Below are 22,272 nucleotides of genomic sequence, written 5' to 3' on the forward strand. Positions count from 1 at the left end.
TCTAGAACCTGGATACAGGAAGGAGGTTGGCGGCTTACTATACAATGTGTACACTTCTGCATGATCCCCATGTTTTCAGTTCAGCTTTTTTTTTTTTTTAAGATTTTATTTATTTGTCTGACAGAGAGACAGCAAGAGAGGGAACACAAGCCCAGGGAGCTGGAGAGGGAGCAGTAGATCCCCCGCTGAGCAGGGAGCTCGATGTGGGACTTGATCCCAGGACTCTGGGATCATGACCTGACCGAAGGCGGCCACATAATGACTAAGGCACCCAGGTGTTCCTTCAGCTCAGCTCCTTCACCTAATCTTAGCTATACCTGGAGTTTGTGATTCTAGAATTCTTTTGGTTTAATTTCTCCAGGAATAAATGTCCCATCGCAACAACGATGAAAGAGAAGGAGTTGCCTGCCCGAGTGGGATGGAGTGCAGCAAGTTCATAGTTCATAACTTTCTTCTTCTTTTTTTAAAAGATTTTAATAATCTTTAAAGTTTTTATTTATTTATTGTAGAGAAAGAGCACACACGAGCCAGGGAAGAGGGAGAGAATCTCAAGCAGACTCCATGCTGAGCGCACAGCCTGACGCGGGGTTCAACACCAAGACCAAGACCTAGGCCAAGCCCCAGAGTCTGATGCTCAACTGACTGAGCCACCCAGGCACTCCCTTCTTCACATCTTTCAACCGGTTCTACTGCTTTCAGCCCCAAGCTTTATTCTGCTTTCTGAAATACCTGGTCCCTCACATTTCTAAGACGTCTTGGTACTCTGCTGAGTGAGTCAGCTTGCTTCTCATCAGCATTCCCTTCTGTGGGTACTTAGCTTTCCTTCTGCTAAGTCAGTTCCCACTTCCCCATCTATTGTGTGACCACATATATTATAATTTGGACTAATGAGGTCATGATCCAGGCTGCAGGACTTGGACAAAAAGAAATGACCTACCAGCTCAGGGAAGTTAGCTGTAGGATTCATTAGTAAGCAAACGTGACATAAGACTACTCTCTTGGTTAAAATTTAAAAAGAGAGAGAGAAAAGTTATCACAGATGAGCTCTGGTGGCCAGCAAAAACCAAAACAAGACAAAAAACTCCACATATATAATATGTAACATAATATCAAGCTAAATTAAACTGTGAGAATATTGAATCCACAAATGCCAAGAGTAACTTATATTCCTATGCATTGCTGTTTGTGTTCAAAGAGTCCAACATATAAAACATACCCAACACTGAATGAGCTCTTCAACTGAGTTCTGCTCTATCAATGCCAGCATTAACACAACATCTTGTCTAGTCTCACTTTTCAATTCCTAAACACCTTTAAAGAAGAAGAATTCTCAGACAAGAGAAAACGGTTCACAGAATTCCAATGATAACTTGGTAATTTTTGAAACCAAAGGTGGAAAATCATCGAAGGGAGCTGTAAACAGTGACAAGAACCCTTCCAACTTCAAGCAACCATGTGAGGCAGTTCAAGTGTGAGACAACAGGGAGGAGAGCTGACTAGGACCTTCGGCAGGACACGTGCTCCTGTAAATGGGCTGAGTTACTGCTTAGGTCCAGATTGCTTCCATGTGGGAAGATGGGCCCAGGGCAGCCAGATCTTCCAACTTTTCCAAAGAAGCCAGAAATTTGATTTTTAAGATGTGCCATGTTACAATTTTTAAATGGTGACACTAAAAAAAGGTAATACCGTGTAGCCCAAATAAAACCTGTTGGCAGACTGTATTCAGTTCCTTTCAAACCCCAGATTCCCAGTTTGTGACCACTCAGTTAGACTATCTAACTCTTCCCTATCCACCAGGGGCTTTTATTCTCTGCCCCCAAGGACATATCACAGCAAGTCCTGAACATAAACAGGTACCAATTGAACTGCAACATTCAGAAGACGCTTCTAGTCTTCATCAAAGGAACAGATGACAATCAAGAATACAGTCTCATCTTGTTACCCTGCCTTCTCAAATTACACCCTGGAGTCCAGCTTCTCACTATGCCAGGTAGTCATAACACACTTTATAGTCAATTGTGTAAGTAATAAAATAAAATAAAATAAAAATTTATAACACAAAGGATTTACAGAGTACATTCTCCTAAGCTTGTACTAGTACTCCATGTGTAGCGTTCATCTATACAAGACAGTAAATGGAAAGTAATCTTATTTTTCTTTTACAAATGAAGGGAACCTAAGGCAGCATAACAAAGGTGGTTCTAAAATCGCAATGTCCACTTGTTTCATTATGAATTGATTTCTTAAAAAATGACTGTATTAGAATGTCCCTACTAATGGCAAGAAGCATGCCTTCTCTTTATGAACGGAATTAGTTTCTTTCTTTCTTGCACAGAGCAGATGGTTTAGTAAATATCTTTATTCTGCTTTACTATGTTTCTCTACTGCACTAATAAGTTCTATGTAAGAAGGCTCTCAATAGGCATACGATCTTTGTCAACCAACTGAATATATCTGCCAAAAATAGACTGTTTCCTGGTTTCCTTATCTGTCTAAGAAGATGAAAGAAACCAGAGACTTTCAAATATTTTAGCAGCAGATTATCTTTTACAAGTAAAATTTTATGGAGAACAGCAGATAAAACAGAAGATAAAAACTAAAGGCTAAAGGGCCAGGGGGTCTAAGAACTACAGACTTCAGCCTTCTCTTCTTCCTTCCCTCCTCCTCCCTCAGCCTCTCCCTGCTCTCAGCCCCCACCTCAGAAAACCTTCAGGTGTCTCTATGGACATCCCTGCTTAGAGTTTAAAACTACTTAAGTAGGCGATTTTTAAAAAAATTATTTCCTGAGCCTATTCTAAGTAACATGAGCAAACCATCCTATCTAAACTGACCGTCTACTCTGATGACTATTCGGCTCTCATTTTCTTTCTTCTTATGCAGCATTCAGGAGCTCACACTTTGATTGGTTTTAATCTTCACAATTCACCTTAAAGATCACATTATGTACACTTTCTGTTCAGTAAGTTTTGCAACATTTTCTGACCAATTAAAAAACTGTTATTCCCGAGGAATATAATGGATCCCTATACAGATATGCTTAAATAAATGTACATATCAGAACAATTAAACTACATATTATAAATAATAAATGGCAGTTACAATTTTCTTCATAAGAAAAAAATTTAAATCTGTACTGTTAAAATTTTGCTTCTGATTTAGGTAGTGAAAACCAAAATATTGTTTGTCACAATCAAATTCCACCTGAGGCTACCTTATCACTTTACTTCAGAAAATAAGGCACCCTTAAAAATGGATGGGAGCTATAAAACAATCATTAGAAAGCTTCTTGTGTAACACAGGTCAAGTTATTTTTATAACCAGGTGACTGTAAGTTAAAGTGTCCTCATTTACCACACTGTGTAGTTAAGAGGAAGGTATTACATTGACTTTTTTTTTTTTTACTTTTTGTTTTTTAACAACTACTATTCCTACAAACTATTTCTTAAACCTAAGAGCAAAGAACGAAGTTTTCTTTTCAAAAGAGTAATTGGGAACCTACCTGAAAGATCCTGAAATTCAGGCTTTTGGCTGAAGATGAGGTAGTTAGTAGCAATGAAATGAAGCAGCCAGGTTGAAAGGCAATCCGAGTGGTGAAACTGCAAGAAAAATGGAAAGTGAAACAATGTTGTACTAATCACCATGCAGACTTCCAGATGATGAATAGGTGGAGAGAACGGTCTGGCAGGATTTGTGTAGAGCGGGACTCCATATTGACTGTGTCCGCATGTGACGCAGCCTTCTGCCTGCTCTGAGAGCAGAAAGGAAAAGGGAGATTATTTGCATGTAATAATAAAATTACATCAGGGAAGGGACAGGATCAAATGAATAATAAGCCACTGGTGCTAGAGCATCTCAATGTCTTGAACAGAGGCACACTGCATCAGTGGTTAAGAGACTCCTTGAGGTTCTTAAGGATTTCCTTTAAGCTTTTAATCTAAGGTCATGGCTGTCACTAATTGCACTTATGGCTGTGTAACAGAGATATGATTATGGTTAGCGAAGGTACATCCTTGGCCATATCTAAACAAGTTCACCCAAGGGGCAAACTGAAATATATTTTGTGAAGGAAATGTCATCAACCTAAGGGCATGGGTTTCAATGTATACATACCTCTATGAGAAGGTTATGTCTGAGCAGTTGGTTTTATCTAGGATATAGTTAAGAGGATGCTTTTGACTAGGATGTAGTTATATGCTCTTATGGTGAGCCGGATTTCCAGCACATTTCTCATTCTGAATTTCAATAGCTAATGGAAGGGAAATTGAGAGCACTGTGGCCATGACATCCTCACCTTGGTGCCAGTTGTCCAGTGATGCTCACCGATCCATCTAACCACTCAACTCAGACTACATAACGTGCTGGCAGGCCAATTTGATACATGAGTACAGTTCTTTTTTTTATTATTGTGGTTAAAATGCACAAAATATAAAATTTACCATTTTAACCTTCTTTAAGGGTACCAGTGGCATTAAGTACATTCACATTATCATGCAATCATCACCACCACTATCTATTTCCAGAATGTTTTTATCATCCCAAACTGAAACTCTACACTCACTAAATAATAACTCCCCTTCTATCCCTTCCCCTAGTCCCTGATAGCCACTATTCTAGTATTCTTTCTCTGAATTTGACTATTCTAGATACCTCACAGACCGTGACTTATACAATAGGTATGCTTATTCTGCCTGGTTTATCATACTTAGAATAATGTCCTCAAGTACCATCCATGTTGCAGCACATATTACATCATTCCTTTTTAAGACTGAGTAATATTCCACTGTATGTATATACCACATTTTATTTATCCATTCACCTGTTGATGGACATTTAGGTTGTCTGCACCTTTAAGCTAAATATACCTCTTTTAAGGAAACTCTAAAGATTTATATAAGAAATAATGCTAAATCGAAGAAAGATTTATAATCTCAAATCTTAAAGAAGAAACTCACATATTGCTCTTTTAAAAAGTTATAATGTGGGAATATTTTCACATGTTAAATCCACAGGTTCCTCTACTTTTCATTATACAAAATCAAAATTTTTGAATTGTAAGATACTTTATGGTTCCTTGGATCCCACATCACATTTTACCAATTTTTATTCGCCCTAACTTTAAGCCGATAAATGTGAGTGATCTCAAAGAGATAGAACAAGAATGTGTAGCTATTTTAACAGAAGCCACCAGCACGATCAGATGATTAACCCAAAGTAGATAACCTACAAAGAAATGTTCAGGACATCACCTAAGGGCTGTGACTTTAAGGAAAAGGTCGATCACAGAAATGAATAGCTAGCTACAGAAACATGGTTAAAATGCAGAATTTTAGTTTTGACCAAGATTCAAGGTATCATAACCATCACACACAAGCACGAGTGGGGGAGCAGAGGAAGAGCGAGAGAGAATCCTAAGCAGACTCCCCACTGAGCATGAGCCCGAAGCTACTTGGGGGCTCAATCTCATAACTCCAAGATCCAACCTCAGGAGAAACCAAGAATTGGATGCTTATCTGACTGCGGCACCCAGGTGCCCCTGACAAAGCAGGTTTAAACAACAAAAATATGAAATACAAAAATGTAATACAAAATGTATTTTGCATGAAATACAAAAAAAATGAAACAAAAAATGAAATAAACAACAAAACAAAAAAGAAAGGCTTTAAAAATACCATAAACACAATGCATTTAACAGGTCTGTAAAGAATAACAGTAGTGGAAGAAATACCCAGAAACTCACAAGAAAAAGATCAGAAAACTGGTAGCCTGCAGCAGCCAAGTATTAACGTACAGATTATAAAACATTGAGTTTTTATAAGTAAGATACTGAGTTTGAAACTGTAATATGGTTAGCAGGACTTCAGAGGAATCACCAAAGTTTGGCTAGTTAGGACAGAAAAGGGAGGAGAGATAAGGAGCGGTCTACCTGAGTTCAAAGGACTGAATCTGATTAAGGGAAAGAAGCTTCTCTTGCATGTTCAAAGTCCAACTTGGGGCTGGGTGGCTCCATAGTTAAGTGTCTGGGATTAGCTCAGAACAGGATCCCAGAGTCCTGGGATCCAGCCCCTTACCAGGCTCCTGCTCAGCGGGAAGCCTGCTTCTCCCTCTCCCGCTCCCCCTATTGGTGTTCCCTCTCTCACTGTGTCTTTCTCTGCCAAATAAAAGTCCAACTTGATGGAAATAGATGAACTTGAAGGTAGAATCATGATAAGGAATTGAGAAACATTAGGGGAAGGGAAAGGAGGAAGCAGAAGTGAGAGAATACCAAAGTGCTCCACTGTATCAAAAGTATGAAAGATGCTTTCCTGATAAACAATGAAAAACTAGCAGAGATGACAGTGGAGCCCTTGGAGATTTTGATTATTCAAAAAAACTACTCCAAGTCTAATTCTGCTAAAAGACAGTTTCACCTCCCAGAAGTCAGAGAAACAATGAAGGAAAAATTACCTAAATTCTGACCAACAGTATGAACTGGCTAGTGAACTAAAGCCTCAAACTAGGAACTTCCAAGAGAACTGGCAACGAAAATGATCCTGTTATCTTGGATTTGTAATTGTCAAATTGGGGACCACCAGGAAGAGAATAAAGAAAAACTGGTAATTGGAGGCTTAATCCTATAAATTAAAAAAGTCTTCAGAAACAAAAAGTAAAATTCAAAAAGGTCTGGTATCTTAAACTTTTAAAATTAAAGAGAAATAAATAAGGATAATTACACAATGAGAAAGCACAGAGTCAGGGAAAACAGGTCAGGAAGAACCACTGACAACGCAATCATAAATGACACCAGTGAGGAGACCTGTACGCGTGTGCACACGTGCTACCTGAAACGTCAGTGCAACCGGACAGGAAGTTCTTGGATGCAGCTACTAAAAGGACACGAGGAGATAAGGAAAGAGAAGCTTCTGATCATTCTTTTAAAGTATGACAGACTTGGTAGAATAGTATGGAAATGATACAACAAATATGAACAGAGGCTGTAAAAAATGCCAGAGAGAATGAAAAAGAAATTTTAAACTAAATCTAGAAGTTAGCTATTTATCCCAGGCTCAATGTAAATAAATTACAAAGAGAGATCAAGGTTACTCAGTTTTTTTTTTTTTTTTTTTTTTCTGGTTTTGTTTTGTTCTTGTAGCAAGAATTACTATCACACTGCCCTGGCTGGGCCAGAGGCCCTTGTGGTGTTAGCAAAGGGCTTAGCCCTCGTGTGCACACTGCCTACACTTGTGAGCTCAATGGCCAGCCAGTGGCCCCAGCTCCAAGCTCCAACACTGTGTAGAAGGTTACTCAATTCTTTTAATTTGTTTTTATCCTTAAAATTAAATATATAAGGTTTTAAGACTTGATTATGAAAGAAACAAACTCCAAAATAGTTAAGAAGACAGTAAGAGAAGACCTAGAGGCTTTAAATGAATTCCCTTCTTTGCCCAGAAATACACATTATTGATTTATGAATTCATCTCAACGTGGAGGCAAGCTTTTAGCGGTCTGTCCTTTGCCACTTTATGTGGCTCCATTTCAGCAACTTGAAGACAGAGTTGTCCTATTTTTCTAATTTCTCTCCAAGTTGATAGGGATCGCCAAATGCTGTAAGACAGATAACATTTTACGAAGTCCTGATAGTCACCAATGATGGATCAAATATATTCCTGTAAAAAAGACCTAGAAGTTTCAGCTTACGGCAAGTTCATATAGACCATTATACTCCATGACACCCGGAAGCCCTAAAACTGTCACAGGGCAGAGGATGGAATAGTAGAATAACCAGGGATAGGATGACACGTTTGAATAAACTTCCTGCCCCCCTTTAGTGGGAATGAGGAAATAACCGATTTTTGACTGGCACAACATCTGCAGGCTCCAGAAGACTTCAAGACTGCAAACCTACTTTACTTATAGATCAGCCCAGTCCTTTGTCAGATTCAGATTCTAGGCTCTTTGTGACTGCAGTTCCTCACAACTTGCTTAACTGTGCAAACTCTATTCCCTAGAATGTGGAGAAATCCAATTCTTAAAAATATAAATGCCCTAAGCTTAGAAGAAGTCAGAAAGTGTGGTGTACTGTAGTGATTCTCAACTCTGCTTTTACTGAAGGTACATGAGACCCATCAACAAAAGGCATTTTGAGGGGCGCCTGGGTGGCTCAGTGGGTTAAGCCTCTGCTTTTGGCTCAGGTCATGGTCTCCGGGTCCTGGGATTGAGCCCCGCATTGGGCTCTCTGCTCAGCAGGGAGCCTGCTTCCCTTCCTCTCTCTCTCTCTCCCTGCCTCTCTGCCTCCTTGTGATCTCTGTCTGTCAAATAAATAAAATCTTAAAAAAAAAAAAAAGGCATTTTGAAAGGATAAATGAAGTACACTGGTACATCCTACAAACAACAGGGAACTCTAAAACACGTCCATGAAGTGAAAGATGAATGAATGAACACATAAATGAGTTTAGCCTAACTATCTCTGTCAATATGCATGGACCAGTTCTGTCATTTTTCTTTCATGAACCCTAAGATGGGACAGCTCTGGGGAAATTCAACCTAAGTTCTACTTCCTACAATGCTGATATGGCACAATAAAGCACCACACTCAGATGAGACTAAAACAGGCTGCCATGCAGGTGAAAAATTTCCCATCAGCAAATTCTACCACCCTGGAAAATAGTGCTCAAACATCTGATGCTTCAAAATGATCCAGTCCCAGAAACTGCTGCGAGGGCCTTTTAACCTCATTTGGCCAAACTTCTAAACTGAGACAAACATGGATGTTTCTTTCAAGAAACAGAATCTTTTTTTTTTAAATCCAGCAAGCAGATACAAAGGGGTGAGTACCTTGGCTTTTTTGAGCAGGTCGACGATATCCAGGTTCATAGACGCCAGCTCCCTGCTAGGCATGCTCTGCAGCTGCGTGATGATGAAGAGCTCACAGATGTGCTGCAGCCTGGACACCTGGTACATCTCAGCACAGATCAGAAGACACATAGCCTGGAAAATGCCAGCTGACAAGGAAGGGAAAGAAAAGAAGGTGGACAGTGAAGTCAGGCCACGAACTCACAACCCTGAAATCCAGAGTGGCGCGCTTCGCCACGGGAGCCCCTATCAGTAGGTGCCCCTGTCGTGCCATTTTAGAAAGAATTAATTCAGGCCTTCACACTCTAAAGTGACTCTTTTTGTTGTTGTTGTTTTTAAGTCTTCAGAGAAGGCAATTCTATGATTGCCCTTAAATAATCAGTCCTGAGGCTGTTACATAACTCTGTGCCAGCTAAATCAAATCCCTGCAAATTTTCCTTTAGTCCCCAGGTTTTTTTGTTGTTTTTGTTGTGGTAAAACAGACATGACATAAAATTTATCACTAACCACTTTCAAGTGTACGGTTCGGTGGCATTAAGGCACACTCACATTGTGGTGCAACCATCGCCATCTTCCATCTCCAGAACTTTTTTCTTCTTCCCAAACTGAAACTCTATATCCGTTAAACAATAACTCCCCATTTCCACCTTCTCTTAACCCCTGGTAATCGCTCAGGTTGTGTGTGTGTGTGTGTGTGTGTGTGTGTGTGTGTGTGTGTGTGTGTAAACATGCCTAGAAGTGATTTGTAATCTTTTTCTAAGGCAATTCTTTTTCTAAGCCCTCCTTAAATTCCTTGCATTGTTTTTTGTAGCCAGGAACCATGAACACTGTATGATCAATCCTTAACACAATGAATAGATCACCTTTCTGCAATTTCTCAGTGCAAACATTCTAATACTGATCTTCTTTCTGATTATTCCCTTTGACTCATTTTCTCCCCACACCTTTTACCAAATTTTAAAGGGCTCTGTCCTACAGTTATTAGTGCTTCTCTGAGCATTTTTTTTCTAATTAGCAAGAGAAAACCTAAAATTTGAAGCTTCAGTTACACTAGTGGGAGGACAACTGAGCAACTAAACTTTCTTATTATTTTATGTCTGGCTCAAAATTTTTATTTAACATACCATACAGATTCACCAGTATTAAATATAAAATAAACAGTAACACACATTTTGATGAGACTCAATGCTTTCATTTTTATTAGGCACATATAATAAGCCAGTCTTTAACACTGACCATAACAACTCTAACTGGCTGCAAGACCAGAACTAGCTCTGTTAAAAAAAGAATTTTCTTTCTGAACTTCTAAAACCTTTCACTAGAGGGCTCCTGACTTGTTTAAAATTTAAGAGGTTTTAATGACAAAGATTGGAAATCTTCCTAAAATAAAAGTGAAAGTAATAAATTTGAAGAGAGGGATGGTCTGAAATGTGTGTTTTCTTTTTGCATTTGCTAGAACACATTGCCAGGTTCTCTAATCAAGGTCTTGGGCTCCCTGACTGAGTAAATTTATTCTGGGGGGGGGGGGGGGGGGGGGGGTGTGTGTGTGTGTGTGTGTGTGTGTGTGTGTGTGTGTGTGTGTTCGTTGTGTTTGCGGTGGGAGCCATCTAGTGGCCAGAGGATGAAGATGAATTCAAGGGGCTTCTGTGCGGGTGTCCCAAGGCTCTAAGATGGTAGAAAGGATTTAGCAATTTCTCCAAGGAGACCCCCAGCTAGAAAACAAACAAACAAACAAACAAACAAACCCTGCAAGATCTGTTCCAACTTACAGCTTCCAAAGATGATGGTTTTTAGTCAAAGATAGCCCTAAGTCAGTGAATAGGGAAATAAATCCCACAGTCCGCTGAGCATCCTAAACATCTCAGGAAGTTTTTGGAGAAGTTAGTTTAAGGACAGTATAACTTTAGGAGTAGTCAGAAGAAGACTTTAAAAAACCCCACATTCTCTGAGCTACAGAGATGACCAAGGGGTCTCAGAATATTCAAAGTCCTTAAAAGAGCCTCAATCACAAGTTAGAGCCATAAAAGCAGCTGCTCAAACCTCTTCTCTTTATGGAAGGGATGTCCCAGTCTGTCAAATTAGTCACTGGGTACCACAAAACACCTCCATTTCCAGGGTGTCCACATAATCACCACACTTTGGGGGCTAGCTGGGATGTGAAAACTGACTGAAAATTAATTGTCATCCCAATACTACCTCACCTGACCAGCACATTCCATGATGTCAACTTCGATCAATCTTAAGCGAAAACAAATCTCATAGAAAGCAATGCATCAAAATGAGTAACAAGGAAGATAAATTGTGAGATATTCAGACTGCTCACCTGGGCAACAGGAGTCTGTGTATAGGTATTCTAAGAATGACAAGAAAGTTTCTTTGGAAACACCGTAAACTGGAATCAGAACACTCTTTGCTTCCATGTAGTTCCCATTAAACATGGCTGCCATCACTTCACAGCGGGCCACCAGGATAGCCCTGTGGGCTGGCACCGTTGTACCTGCAAGGTTCAAAAGTTAAATAAGCTACATAAACTTGCAGAGCTGTTATTCTAACAATCTCCCTGTCAGTTAGTGGGGTATTGTATTAGGCACAGCTAAGCCTATGTCAGAAAGCAAAGTCTGGGGAGATAACCAGCATTAACCAGAAACTTTTTAGTTTTTAATTTGAAAAACAGAGAGTTCAAAAGTTGATTTGGAAACCAACAATTTATAAGACAGGCAATTATTTGTTACTCAGTTTATAGTTTCTGAAGATAAAAACACTGAAATGAAATATTTTGCTTCCTGTTTTTATAATGAAACATGTATCCTTTGCAATTGGCTTGAAATACCATCACCCATTCTTACGCATGTACCTCCCAAGAAAACAGTGCCACTTTCCTTCTTGGACACACTTAAAGAACAGGTCCTGGGCCCGTTTCCCCTTGTGAGAAAGAGGAAACTGTAGAATGTAAACTACCCCTTGGCCTAAGCAATCCATATGTTACAGCAAGCATGGCAAGGGACTCTTTTGCAGAGCCAGGAGGGGGTTTCAGATATGATGGAAAATTTGGAAGGGGAAGACCTAGTCCCCAGATGTCTCTCCAGGGTATCACCTCCTCAGGGAACAGGGCTGCTTCTGGGAAAGCCAGAGTTACTTTAAATTTTAAAGGCCCCTCAGCCCATACCCTTCTCTGAAGCTCACCAAACTAAACTGAGTCTCTAGCACAAGTCTGCTGAGCTCTCCAGCTCCTGGGCCATCCCACCAAAGCAGCACCAGATGGCACATGTGTGAGGAAGCAGTTCTCACCATTGCCAGCACCTAGGAAACCACGAATCCCCAGGGAGCCTTCAGTTCAGTCTAGATCAGTTTGACACATCGTTACTGAGCACCTACCATGTGCTAATCACTATGTTATGCATTAAAGATACAAAGATGAAAAAGACAAACTCCCCTGCTTGGGAGCAGTCAAGCTTTTAGTCTGGTGGAAGACACCACAGCCAATGTGAATGACGAAACCTTCCAAAGAGTTAACTCTGTGAGTCAAATCACTCTGCTCCGCTCAAGAGTCCTCACCTATACATCCCTACAATCTCAGACCTCTCAGAAGCATACATTCTATGCTACATGAAGTATTCTAAAATATTTTACAATGAGAGGCACCTGGGTGGCAGAGTCAGTTAAGTGTCTGAGTCTTGGTTTCATGCTCAGGTCATGATCTCAGTGTCATGAAATCGAGCCCTCCATCGGGCTCTGCGCTCAGCATGGAGTCTGCTTAAAGGACTCTCTCCCCCTCTCCCTCTCTCTCAAATAAATCAATAAATCTTTTAAAAAGGTATAAATAAATATTTACAATGATTGGATTCTTCAGCTTCTTTAAATCCAAGCAAAACATCTTCTGATTCAAAAAAGAAGAGTTCCACCTAAGCCTGGTGACTTCCTCCAAGGCCAATAATCCCTTTAGGATTCACTAACAAGGCCCAGCATTGCCAGCTCTGAGCTCAATGCTTAGAACTATGATTTGTACAAATGCACCTTCCAGAGGAGCAGGAAGAACAGACTACCTACAGTGAACACCGCTGAGTCATCACACACCTGCTAGCAGGCGTCATCCTCCCCCCTCTGGGCTCTTTCCCTTCTCTACGCTTCTGCCGTTGGGCCACCTGCTCTCAGTGGAGCAGGGTCCACTGAGGGGCATGACCAGTTTCCATGATTAAATATGCTGGTTATCTTTGTACGCATCAATTCACCAAGAATTCAAACAGATAATGCAACTGGGCTTGTAATTCTAAAGTTTTAACACCTGAAGTAGGACTACTGAAAAAATGAAAAGGAAAAGCAGAAGCATGGCTTAAACAAACTAGACAGCCTCTCGTTTGGGTTAAGCAGAGGAATTTTGGATTGACCCAAAATACCAAATGGACAATAGATGGGGAAGGAATGTGATAAGTAACCTTGGAATTTTAACAGAAATTTTCCATTTATAACTCCATTATAATGGAGTTACAAGACCAGCAAAGAAAACACTGTCAAACTTGATCAAGCTTTGCATTTGTTTGGAAAACCATTATACCTCCAGTTCAGAAAATCATTGCTTCTGTTTCTCACCTTCGCTGACTACTGTTTGGTATCATAAACTGTTCCATTATGAAACCATAATGCAATATCTCAGTATAGTCACATTTTCAACATAGTATACATACTGTATAAATACATAAACTCTGTATCAAATATGCCAAATGAACACAATCCAGTGTTCTTATACCAACCAGCAATAAGATAAAGCTGAAGAATGAAAGGGGGGGCATCAATTATCTACTTTAAAGATAAACATGTTCTTTGAAAATGTTAAGGCCTAAAGTATCTTTCCTTTGTAAAATTCAACTGCTGTTACAGTTTTAGAAACTTTTTTTTTTAAAGGAAAATGCTTAAGAATGAAATAGAACTTGAAAGCCCAAGTTTCCTAATAAAATCCTATATTTGTCCTACCTTCTTTAATTAACTTTCCAGGTTTCAAAGATGGAATTTTTAGCATTTTTGTTTTGTTTTATTCTTATATAACAGGAAAGTTGCCTAGTTCAAGAGAGATTTAGAATCTGTACCATCAAGTCTTCATGTATACCCTTACCTGCACCGTCCCTATCCTCACGACCAGTCTACCAGGTAGAAATCAGTATCCCCGTGTTACAGACAAAAAGACCAAGGATCGGGAAGGTAAAGGAGCACAGCCACACCAGTACGGTATATCTGCACCCACACAAGAGCCCAACTGGGGTCTTTCTAGTCCTGGTCACTACTGCCTCAGCAAGCTTAACACTAAAAATGACCTTTTAGAAGCTATCAGGTTCACCTTCTTCACTCCGGAAATAAGAAGACTTCATCAAGGGTGCCGCATTAAGTGACAGGTCTAATGACACATGTGGTTGGAAGGCAAAGCCAAGGCTAATGCCAGGTTGCATTAGCGAGTCTCCACAGCGAGCCTCTGGAGGAGACAACAGTGCTCCCTTCTGCACACTAGAGCTCCCTCCCCAAACTCCAGAAGCTGGGCTCACCTCTCTGCCCACACTTGGCAGAGAAGCTGCTACTAGACCCGGCTTCCACCCCTGCCGGCTCGTCTCAGCTTGGATGTTGGAAGGCCTTGGTTTCTGAGCTGAGGGGGCTACAAAGAGCAGCACAGCAGCTGAATGTCCGCACATCCCCCAAACAGCCCGCGCACGCCCAGCCTCCACATAGCTCGGGAACACGGGCAGGTGTCCACAGAAGAGCTGGCAGGTGAGATTGTGAGAGGAAAGCACGAGATTATAAGGAGAAATAACTCTCCACATCACTGGTTATTTCTTGGCTCTCAACATATATTTTCATATGTGGCATATTCCTTATGAAAAGCTTTTCAGTAGGTTACACTAGCTTGATGTTTGGTGTGAAGGCCTCCTATGCAAATTATAACCAAATATAGGCTCTTGTAGCTTTCTCTTCCCCCCTCCCATCACTTTTTATGTGTTTCAAGGTCACTCTTATTGTCCCATTCTCAGTGTCTCATGCTATATTTCAAACAGTGCTGACTGGAGCTTATCAGAGGGCACCTGGGAAGTTTCCAATTCACTGCTTGTTTTGGCAAGTGGCCAAAGTTAAAATGAATCTTTCTGAGGAAAATTTTAAAAAGCAAACAACTGTTAGCTGCCATACATTTCTATCATAAAACTATAATTTTATCTTGCTTCTATTAATAGCCTACTTGAAATTCTACTTAATGCATGTGGAAACAACTCCTAGCCTTCTTGCATAGTTGCAAGGTACTTAAAAATTCACTTGTAAGACTATGCTTTCAATCTACTGAAGTGGCAAAATTACCCAAGCGAATAATCAATAATGGGCATTAAAACAGCTTATCATTATTAAAATTAGGTAGCATTACTTTCCTACAGAGATAAAAAGCGGCTCTCAGTTGCTCTGGTGATAATTCTCAGAGTGCCATGAGGAATAAATGTAGCAATACCTACCCAGGCCTAATGTGAGCCAGGCATGACCCTCAATGAATGCTTAATTCCTTTTGCTCAAACAGAAAGAAGAGAACTGAATGAGTTACAGGTAATAAAATGTGAAGGGGGCTGGTTTCAGATGATTCAACAACTAGTATCTTAAGGAAATACACAGACAAAAGTATACAATGAGGTGATATTATAGATCATTCCATTCCACACTAGTCCCTAAGAACTAGTGAAGCATATGGTTAGGGGGGGAAAAACTAGGAAAATATAAACTGCTTTCCTAGTCTTAAAAAAGTACTTCATTTCCCTAGATTTTGCTGAGGGTCAGCCAGTCATCTATATCCTGCATTAGAGAATAGTATTTTCTTCACCCAAAATATTCAAAGCTGAAATAGAAAGTTAGGTAAGAAAATAAGAAAGAAAAATGAGTATTGAACTTCGTAAAAATTGCACCATACCTTGTATTTCGAAGACAACATCAGCAAGCATTGGTTTATTAAGGAAAAACTTGAGGGAAGTGTTATAAAACCACAGAGGTTTTCTGGCTTGGTAAGTTTTGCAATTCCTTAGACAATTAATCTATAACGGAAAACAGAAATACAAGAGGAAATGTACAATACACTCTGGTAATAAATACATAGGTTGGTTAGAGAATTTGGAAAACGACACTAAACGTCTAAAGAAATAATGAGTCCCTCCTCCACAGCACCTGTGCTCATAGCTGCCGTGGGAACTTGTCCTCAAGAATGACACGCGCTACACGAGAGGCAGCAGCACGGCTCTCTGTCACATTCTCAGCAGTGAGCGAACTAAGGGCAAACTCAGCTCTCTGGCTGAGAAGGGCAGGGTTCTGAATCCACGCACGTGCCCGTTAGCTGGAAGCAGACAACGGTCAACCTCAAAGAAATGCCTGGTAACATATGTTCACATATACAACCTGTTAGTGTGTTCACTAACTAGAAAGGTACACACACGCAAATTGAATCTGTCATTTTAAAAAAACATGCATTTCCGCCCAGCACATCATGTCCTACTACTTACTAGATGAACATTAAAATACTGGAGAGTGGTGAATTGATTCATCTCCATCTTAATGTACAGTCTTACAATCCTACCCACAGCTGGGATTCCTGGAATCAATCAATGGTTGCCTGGATCTCCACTCCAGCATTCCAGACCACACCTATCTATGCTCACACACCTGCTCACTCTAGGGGGTGGCCTCCCATAATAGTGCCTAATAGTGCCTCTGTCCGACTCAGCGGTCTCTAGCCCCTACTACATCCCACTTCAGCTTTGGGGCTTTGTTTATCCTTCCTGTGATCTTTCAGACATTCCTTTGTTCCAGCCCCAGAATTCGAGAACCAGCCCCTCTTCCCTCACCCTCCGGTTTCCTTAGATGAGTCTCAGGACTTCTGCCTGCATCAGCACTCTAACCTCTACTTGGCTATCCAGGGAATATGGAAAGCTTCATCCCCCCAAAATAGTCAAGCATACAACTGCACCAGTAAGAATAAACGGCACCTACTCTCCACTTGGAATTAACGCACTCTGGTGGGAAATTAGAATCTTTGTTAAGAGGGAAACAAAATATGATCCTTCCTCACAAGGAAGAAGAAAACACACTCCAGAATGATTTTCATGAGCAAGGCAGAGAAGCAAAACAAGGTCACACAAATCCTGCTCCTATAAAGCACGTTCTCAGATCCTGTACACAACCTCCCTTAACACACGTTAGAGGAACTGGTGGAGAGGATTCAGGCAAATGCCACATGCAAAGCAGAGCAAGTCAAAAAGCAGCACATAATCTGAGAACCAGCAAGGGCTTTAGAAATCATCATCTCTGCCTCATTTTACAGAAAGTCCTGAGGAGACTTGCTCAGAGCCAAGAGTAATTCGTGGACAACTCACAATTCAAATGCACATTTGCTCATTCCTAACTCGGGGCTACAGCTCGATGCTGTACTCCGTGAATGAGAGAGACTTTACCCCAGGAAAGCAAAGGAAGAATGTGCAGAATTCATCTCTCCTCCTGTACAAAGGAGGTAATTTAGTTCAGTATCACAGAATCGAAGAACCTCCAGCCTCTTCCCCAAGAATTCATTTTTTTCTCAGTACTCAAAGGAATGACCATTTAAAATCACACTCAAGAAAAGGCGCAGACTTAGAACAAAAAGCAACACTTCGGTCCTCACCATTAATATAAAGGTTATAAATTTGTATATCATGAATACTATGTAGATGTATATTTTTCATGAATAGATAGATCGATTGACCATGAGTCCTTTGTCACCTATGCCTTGAATTTGAATGCAAAAAAGATAGGAAGATAGTAGTTTGGACACAACACTGATATACGTGGTATACATTTTCACTGGTCTATACACAAGTAATCTAGAGAACTTTTGGCAAATAGAATGCAGGTTTATGTGCACAATTCTATGAAAGCATTATTTAGTTGAATTAGACTGCTAAGAGAGAGCTACTACTCTGCCATCCCCTGGAAAACCGGACAGTTCTGTGTGGCTGCTTCTGTGTGTGATGGAGATAAGAAAAGTCTTGCCCCTTAATTCCATATTACTCTGTTTACATTTTTTCTCAAATAAGTCAGAAATCTTCATTAAAAGCTAGTACAGTTTTAAAATATTAACTTAAAAATATTAACTTAAAAAGTCTTAGGTTGTAGAATTGACAAAGTCACCCATATAAAATAACTAAAGGAATAATAATTTCTCTTACATTTAACTTAAGTCTATTTTCTGCTAGGCACTGTACATAGCTTACCTTTTTGTCTACTATAGCCAATCTGTTTAGCACAGAATCTGAAATAAGAATACACTGGCTCAACTGTGTAATGTACTTGTCTCTAAAACTAACAAATGTATTTTTATAGCCCTTACAGACTGGACAGTCTAAGGGACTAGAGTTTTAATATGCACACATTTTGGACTGTGTACAAAGTCTGTATTTTATAACCTTTGACCTTGTTTATAATTTTAAACCTACAAAAGATGAGAAATCCTTAACTGTCCACCTGATCAAATGGACTTCTCAGGAATCTTGAAAAAGGTACGCAGAGAAACTGCCTTGTTCCTAAAAACTACTTGGACTTAAATTTGGAGAAGTGAGAAAGCATCCCCTTTAACAAGCTTAACTGGAAATGGACAGATTCAACAGCCCTTCATTCCTCACATAGATTGCATATTCCTGGAGCTCTACGGGAATGTTTTGGAGGGTGGAATTCACAAACCAACATTTTAAAGACATGACTCACACATATTTCAATTCTTACATGAATTAAAATCTGAGGTAGTGAGAAATACATGTTTGTGTTTAAAATATTCAAATGGCAGAAACAGACTCAAGAAAAACACATTTCTATACTGTTGACTCTTCTCATGACTCAATATTATCATTTTACTATCGTATATTTGTTAAAATTCAGAGAACATCAAGGTAAACTGATTTTCAATAAAGGAATTTACCTTTCCTGGTGTTTTTAAAATGCATTTAACTTTCTCAATTACACTTGAAACATCTCCAGAATCTTTCACTTTCTTTCTGATGTCGTCTTCCAATTCTTCCCACTGAAAAGCACCTGTAAACAAATTAATATATGTTGGATTTTTATGTTAAAACAGGAAGTACTAAAATAAATATCTTATTACTGTTCATTCTTTTATTATTTTCTTTTTTCCTTACCAAATACATATCCTTGTAATTACACTAAAACATTTAAACAGTTCTCACATTTAAAAAAAATCAGTTTGCCTTCCCCTAATGTACTTCTTGAAACCTGAAGTCTGCCTCCCTGGACAGCTGCCACCTCTTTATAATAGATGGTCATCTAAAAATGACAGCAATAGCCAGAATATTAAGTTGCCATCACTAGCAGTCCTTCCCACACTCAAAGTATTTATTTGCCCTGGGTAAGAAGGCAGATGTGGCTTTTCCAAATTAAATTAAATCATACTAATCAAGGAAGGCAGCAACAAACATCAGGTAGAAGAATGAGCAGCAGGAACAGAATGCATTCAGAAAATCTCGTGCATTGCCAGGGTCGGATAAGGATGTTCAACAGCCACCTCTACAGACCCAACCTGAAGAAGGGAGGTATATTGTCCTGATGAACTATATGACCAGAGCACTGGAGGGAAATCATAGCACCTGGTCCCTTCCTTCCTTTGTCCTCACCCAACCCATTTCCTTCCAAGCTATCTCTTCTTAGGCTCATTTTACTCTGTCTACACTTTCAGCTCCAGTCCTCTGTGTCTTACAAAACTGTTTGAAGGTCAGCAGAAGTTCTCCTTTCTCCAGGCGCTTCTCTCACTTGGTTTATAGCAGTCTCGTATACAGCCTACCTGCTGCTCAGCGGCCCTCTCCTCACTGAATCAATCCCAAAACTTAATGCTGATAAGTTTCCAAAAGTACGATTCTGATGATGATATTTGAAGAGACAATCCCTATCTAGCCCATGGCTTACACAAAGTCCTAACTCCTAAAAATAAAATTAACCAAGGTGTAATGTGGGCAGGCATAATTGAGAGACCTAAGCTGTAGTTCTACCTCTTCCATTAATTGCTAATGTGACTTGGAACAAATCATCTCACCTCTATGTCACTCAAGATCCTTTTTAATCTCTCAATCTGTTTCTTCTGATGTCCCACTTTCTGTATCCAGAGCTTTGCCAGATACCTTCATGGACATCAGGGATGGGGAGAGCTCATAATAAACGTTTACTGAACCAATGATATCAGGCAATTGCAGCCAGCCTGAGCCAACCGGATCCAAAGCTACTCTGAAGAGTCACGTGATAGTAGAGCCCTGTAGTACTGGGCACTCTAGAATATCTTTGAACTTCTCCTTACCTAACCTTCATGATTAGTACAGTGTATGTTGAGGAGTGGGGGAAGGGGAAGGAGAGCCCTGATCTGGGCCATTTGCTACCTCGGTGGTACACATACTCACACCATGGCCACATTCAGGCCTCTGACGGGACATCACAGAGCATGGAGCTGGGAAGGGATAAACACAAACAGCTCTCACAAGGTGGTGCCTCCAGCTCCAGCAACCCCACTGTTTCTTCCTACCTTTGCTGCTCTTTTTCTGACTTCACTGTTAACTCCTCTTCCTCCTCAAATTCCCAAAGGTTTGCAGTCTAGAAATGTCCAGATTTTTTTTTTTTTTCATTTTTTAGCACTAAAGATTTTTAACTTTAAGGTCCCGCACTCTTTGTACAATCTGATAAATTCTTTGCATAATCTCTCCAGGAAATTTCCCATACACTCACAAACATTACAGTCTACATTACAATGTCAGAAGTGAAGGAACCCCTGAGAAGCCGACAGAACTCAGACCAAAAGAATTTATGCCAGTGGTTCTCAACTATAGCCGTGCATTTCATTACATTTACCTGGACATCTTTCATAAAACACCATCAAGGAGGTATCAGTCCCAGGCCAATTAAATTAGAATTTCTGGGGCTGAAGTAAAAGCCTCCCAAGTGATTTTAAGTGTTGATCAGCACTGAGTGTTGATCATCACTGCTCTTCTTCCAGACATTTCACCCCTGATCAAAACCCAGGATCAGTGGTATGTAGCAAACAGTAGGTATATTTTGATCATCTACACTTACACAGGCTAAAGGAGAACAGATACTAGCTGTTAAAAATAAACTGTATTAACTAACGAATACCTACACAATATCCCATTCAGAATATTATTTGAGAGAGAGCAAAAATTAAGTCAAAGTACATGGGATGAACAGCAGGTAAATCCTTACATGCCATTCATTGTCTGAGAACAGACACAGAAGGATCCAATAACTAAAGACGAATGTAAGAATAGTTCATAGAGTACTATAAGGATTGGGCTGTTCATAGAATTAGAAATGCTAACCAAGTTGTGAAAACATTTAACATGTGGGGCGCCTGCATGGCTCAGTTGGCTAAGTGTCCAACTCTTGATTTCGGCTCAGGTCATGATCTCAGGTACCTGGGATTGAGCCCCTGTCAGGTTCTATGCTCAGTGTGGTGTCTGCTTGTGGATTCTTTCTCTCTCTCCCTCCACTCCTCCTCTCACTTGCTCTCTCTCTCTTTCTCCCTCCTTCTAAGATAAAAAAATAAATCCTTAAAAAAAAAGAACATGTAACATGTGGTTTATCTTTTTGGCAGAATTTTAGGTGTATATTACAGTACTGTTAACAATAGACATGATACCATACAGATCTCTAGAACTTCTCTTGCATAACTGACTGGGATTTTCTCTTCAGTTAACTTCTCAGAGCACTGATGGAGTTGACTGAGGTTCTTAGGGAGCATGGTGTACTCATGCACACAAGCTGTGCTTTTAGGCAGAGCAGAAAAGAGCATACCACAGAATAATTCCAAGAGCCGGAAGATATGAGACAAGCTGAAGAGGAAAGCTCCTTTCCACATGTTCGTTTACTCTGGCGGCATTTCAATAAGCGATGTGAAACTCTAAGGGCCATCTGTGGTATGAAGAGCTCAAAGCAAAATTCTTGAGGCTCTGACATACATTTCAATTCCTAACCATCTGAAACTGTGTGCGTCAGGAATTTGCAAGCATAAGGACTATCGAGTATTATAAGAATGTCACAACTGTATGCCAATAAAGGATGACTCAATGGAGACCCAGAACCTGCTGGCCTCGCTCCTTCTCTCTGAGTAACAGACTTTCAGTACTTACACAGTCTAAAGTGTTAGCTGTTACCCATGAGAAAAGTAACATACAAAAAACACATACTTTTACTGTGTCTATTTATTTAGGAATTTGCATTGGAGAATATATCGAAGCTTTATGTTAACTATACCATTATCCAGACCCTTCCTAAATACAGGACCCAAATGTCCATGGTGACACAATATATCCAAAATTTGAAATTCCTAAAAATTAAAAAGAAGTATGCTATTTAGAGAGAATTAAGACATTCTTTGTAATTTGGTTTTTTAAAAAA

At 40.0% G+C, this 22,272-nt stretch overlaps 1 protein-coding gene and 1 non-coding gene across 2 annotated transcripts in view; both read right to left on the reverse strand.

Moving 5' to 3' along the window:
• RHOBTB3 (Rho related BTB domain containing 3) overlaps nucleotides 1-22,272 on the reverse strand; it is a 52,870-nt gene that overhangs the window by 3,429 nt on the left and 27,169 nt on the right. Inside the window, exons 7-11 of the mRNA XM_032846150.1 lie at nucleotides 18,782-18,894; nucleotides 15,755-15,875; nucleotides 11,153-11,326; nucleotides 8,812-8,978; nucleotides 3,500-3,596 (exon numbers count right to left, since the gene is read on the reverse strand). Coding sequence (XP_032702041.1) covers nucleotides 3,500-3,596; nucleotides 8,812-8,978; nucleotides 11,153-11,326; nucleotides 15,755-15,875; nucleotides 18,782-18,894 — 672 coding nt within the window. The remainder of the gene's footprint in view (nucleotides 1-3,499; nucleotides 3,597-8,811; nucleotides 8,979-11,152; nucleotides 11,327-15,754; nucleotides 15,876-18,781; nucleotides 18,895-22,272) is intronic.
• On the reverse strand, nucleotides 7,122-7,274 carry LOC116863985. The gene has a single exon (XR_004381887.1). It is a non-coding gene; the product is annotated as a small nucleolar RNA SNORA62/SNORA6 family (small nucleolar RNA).

This window comes from Lontra canadensis, unplaced genomic scaffold, assembly GCF_010015895.1.
Source record: "Lontra canadensis isolate GAN:19392208 unplaced genomic scaffold, GSC_riverotter_1.0 scaffold4, whole genome shotgun sequence".
NCBI classification, from domain to species: domain Eukaryota; kingdom Metazoa; phylum Chordata; class Mammalia; order Carnivora; family Mustelidae; genus Lontra; species Lontra canadensis.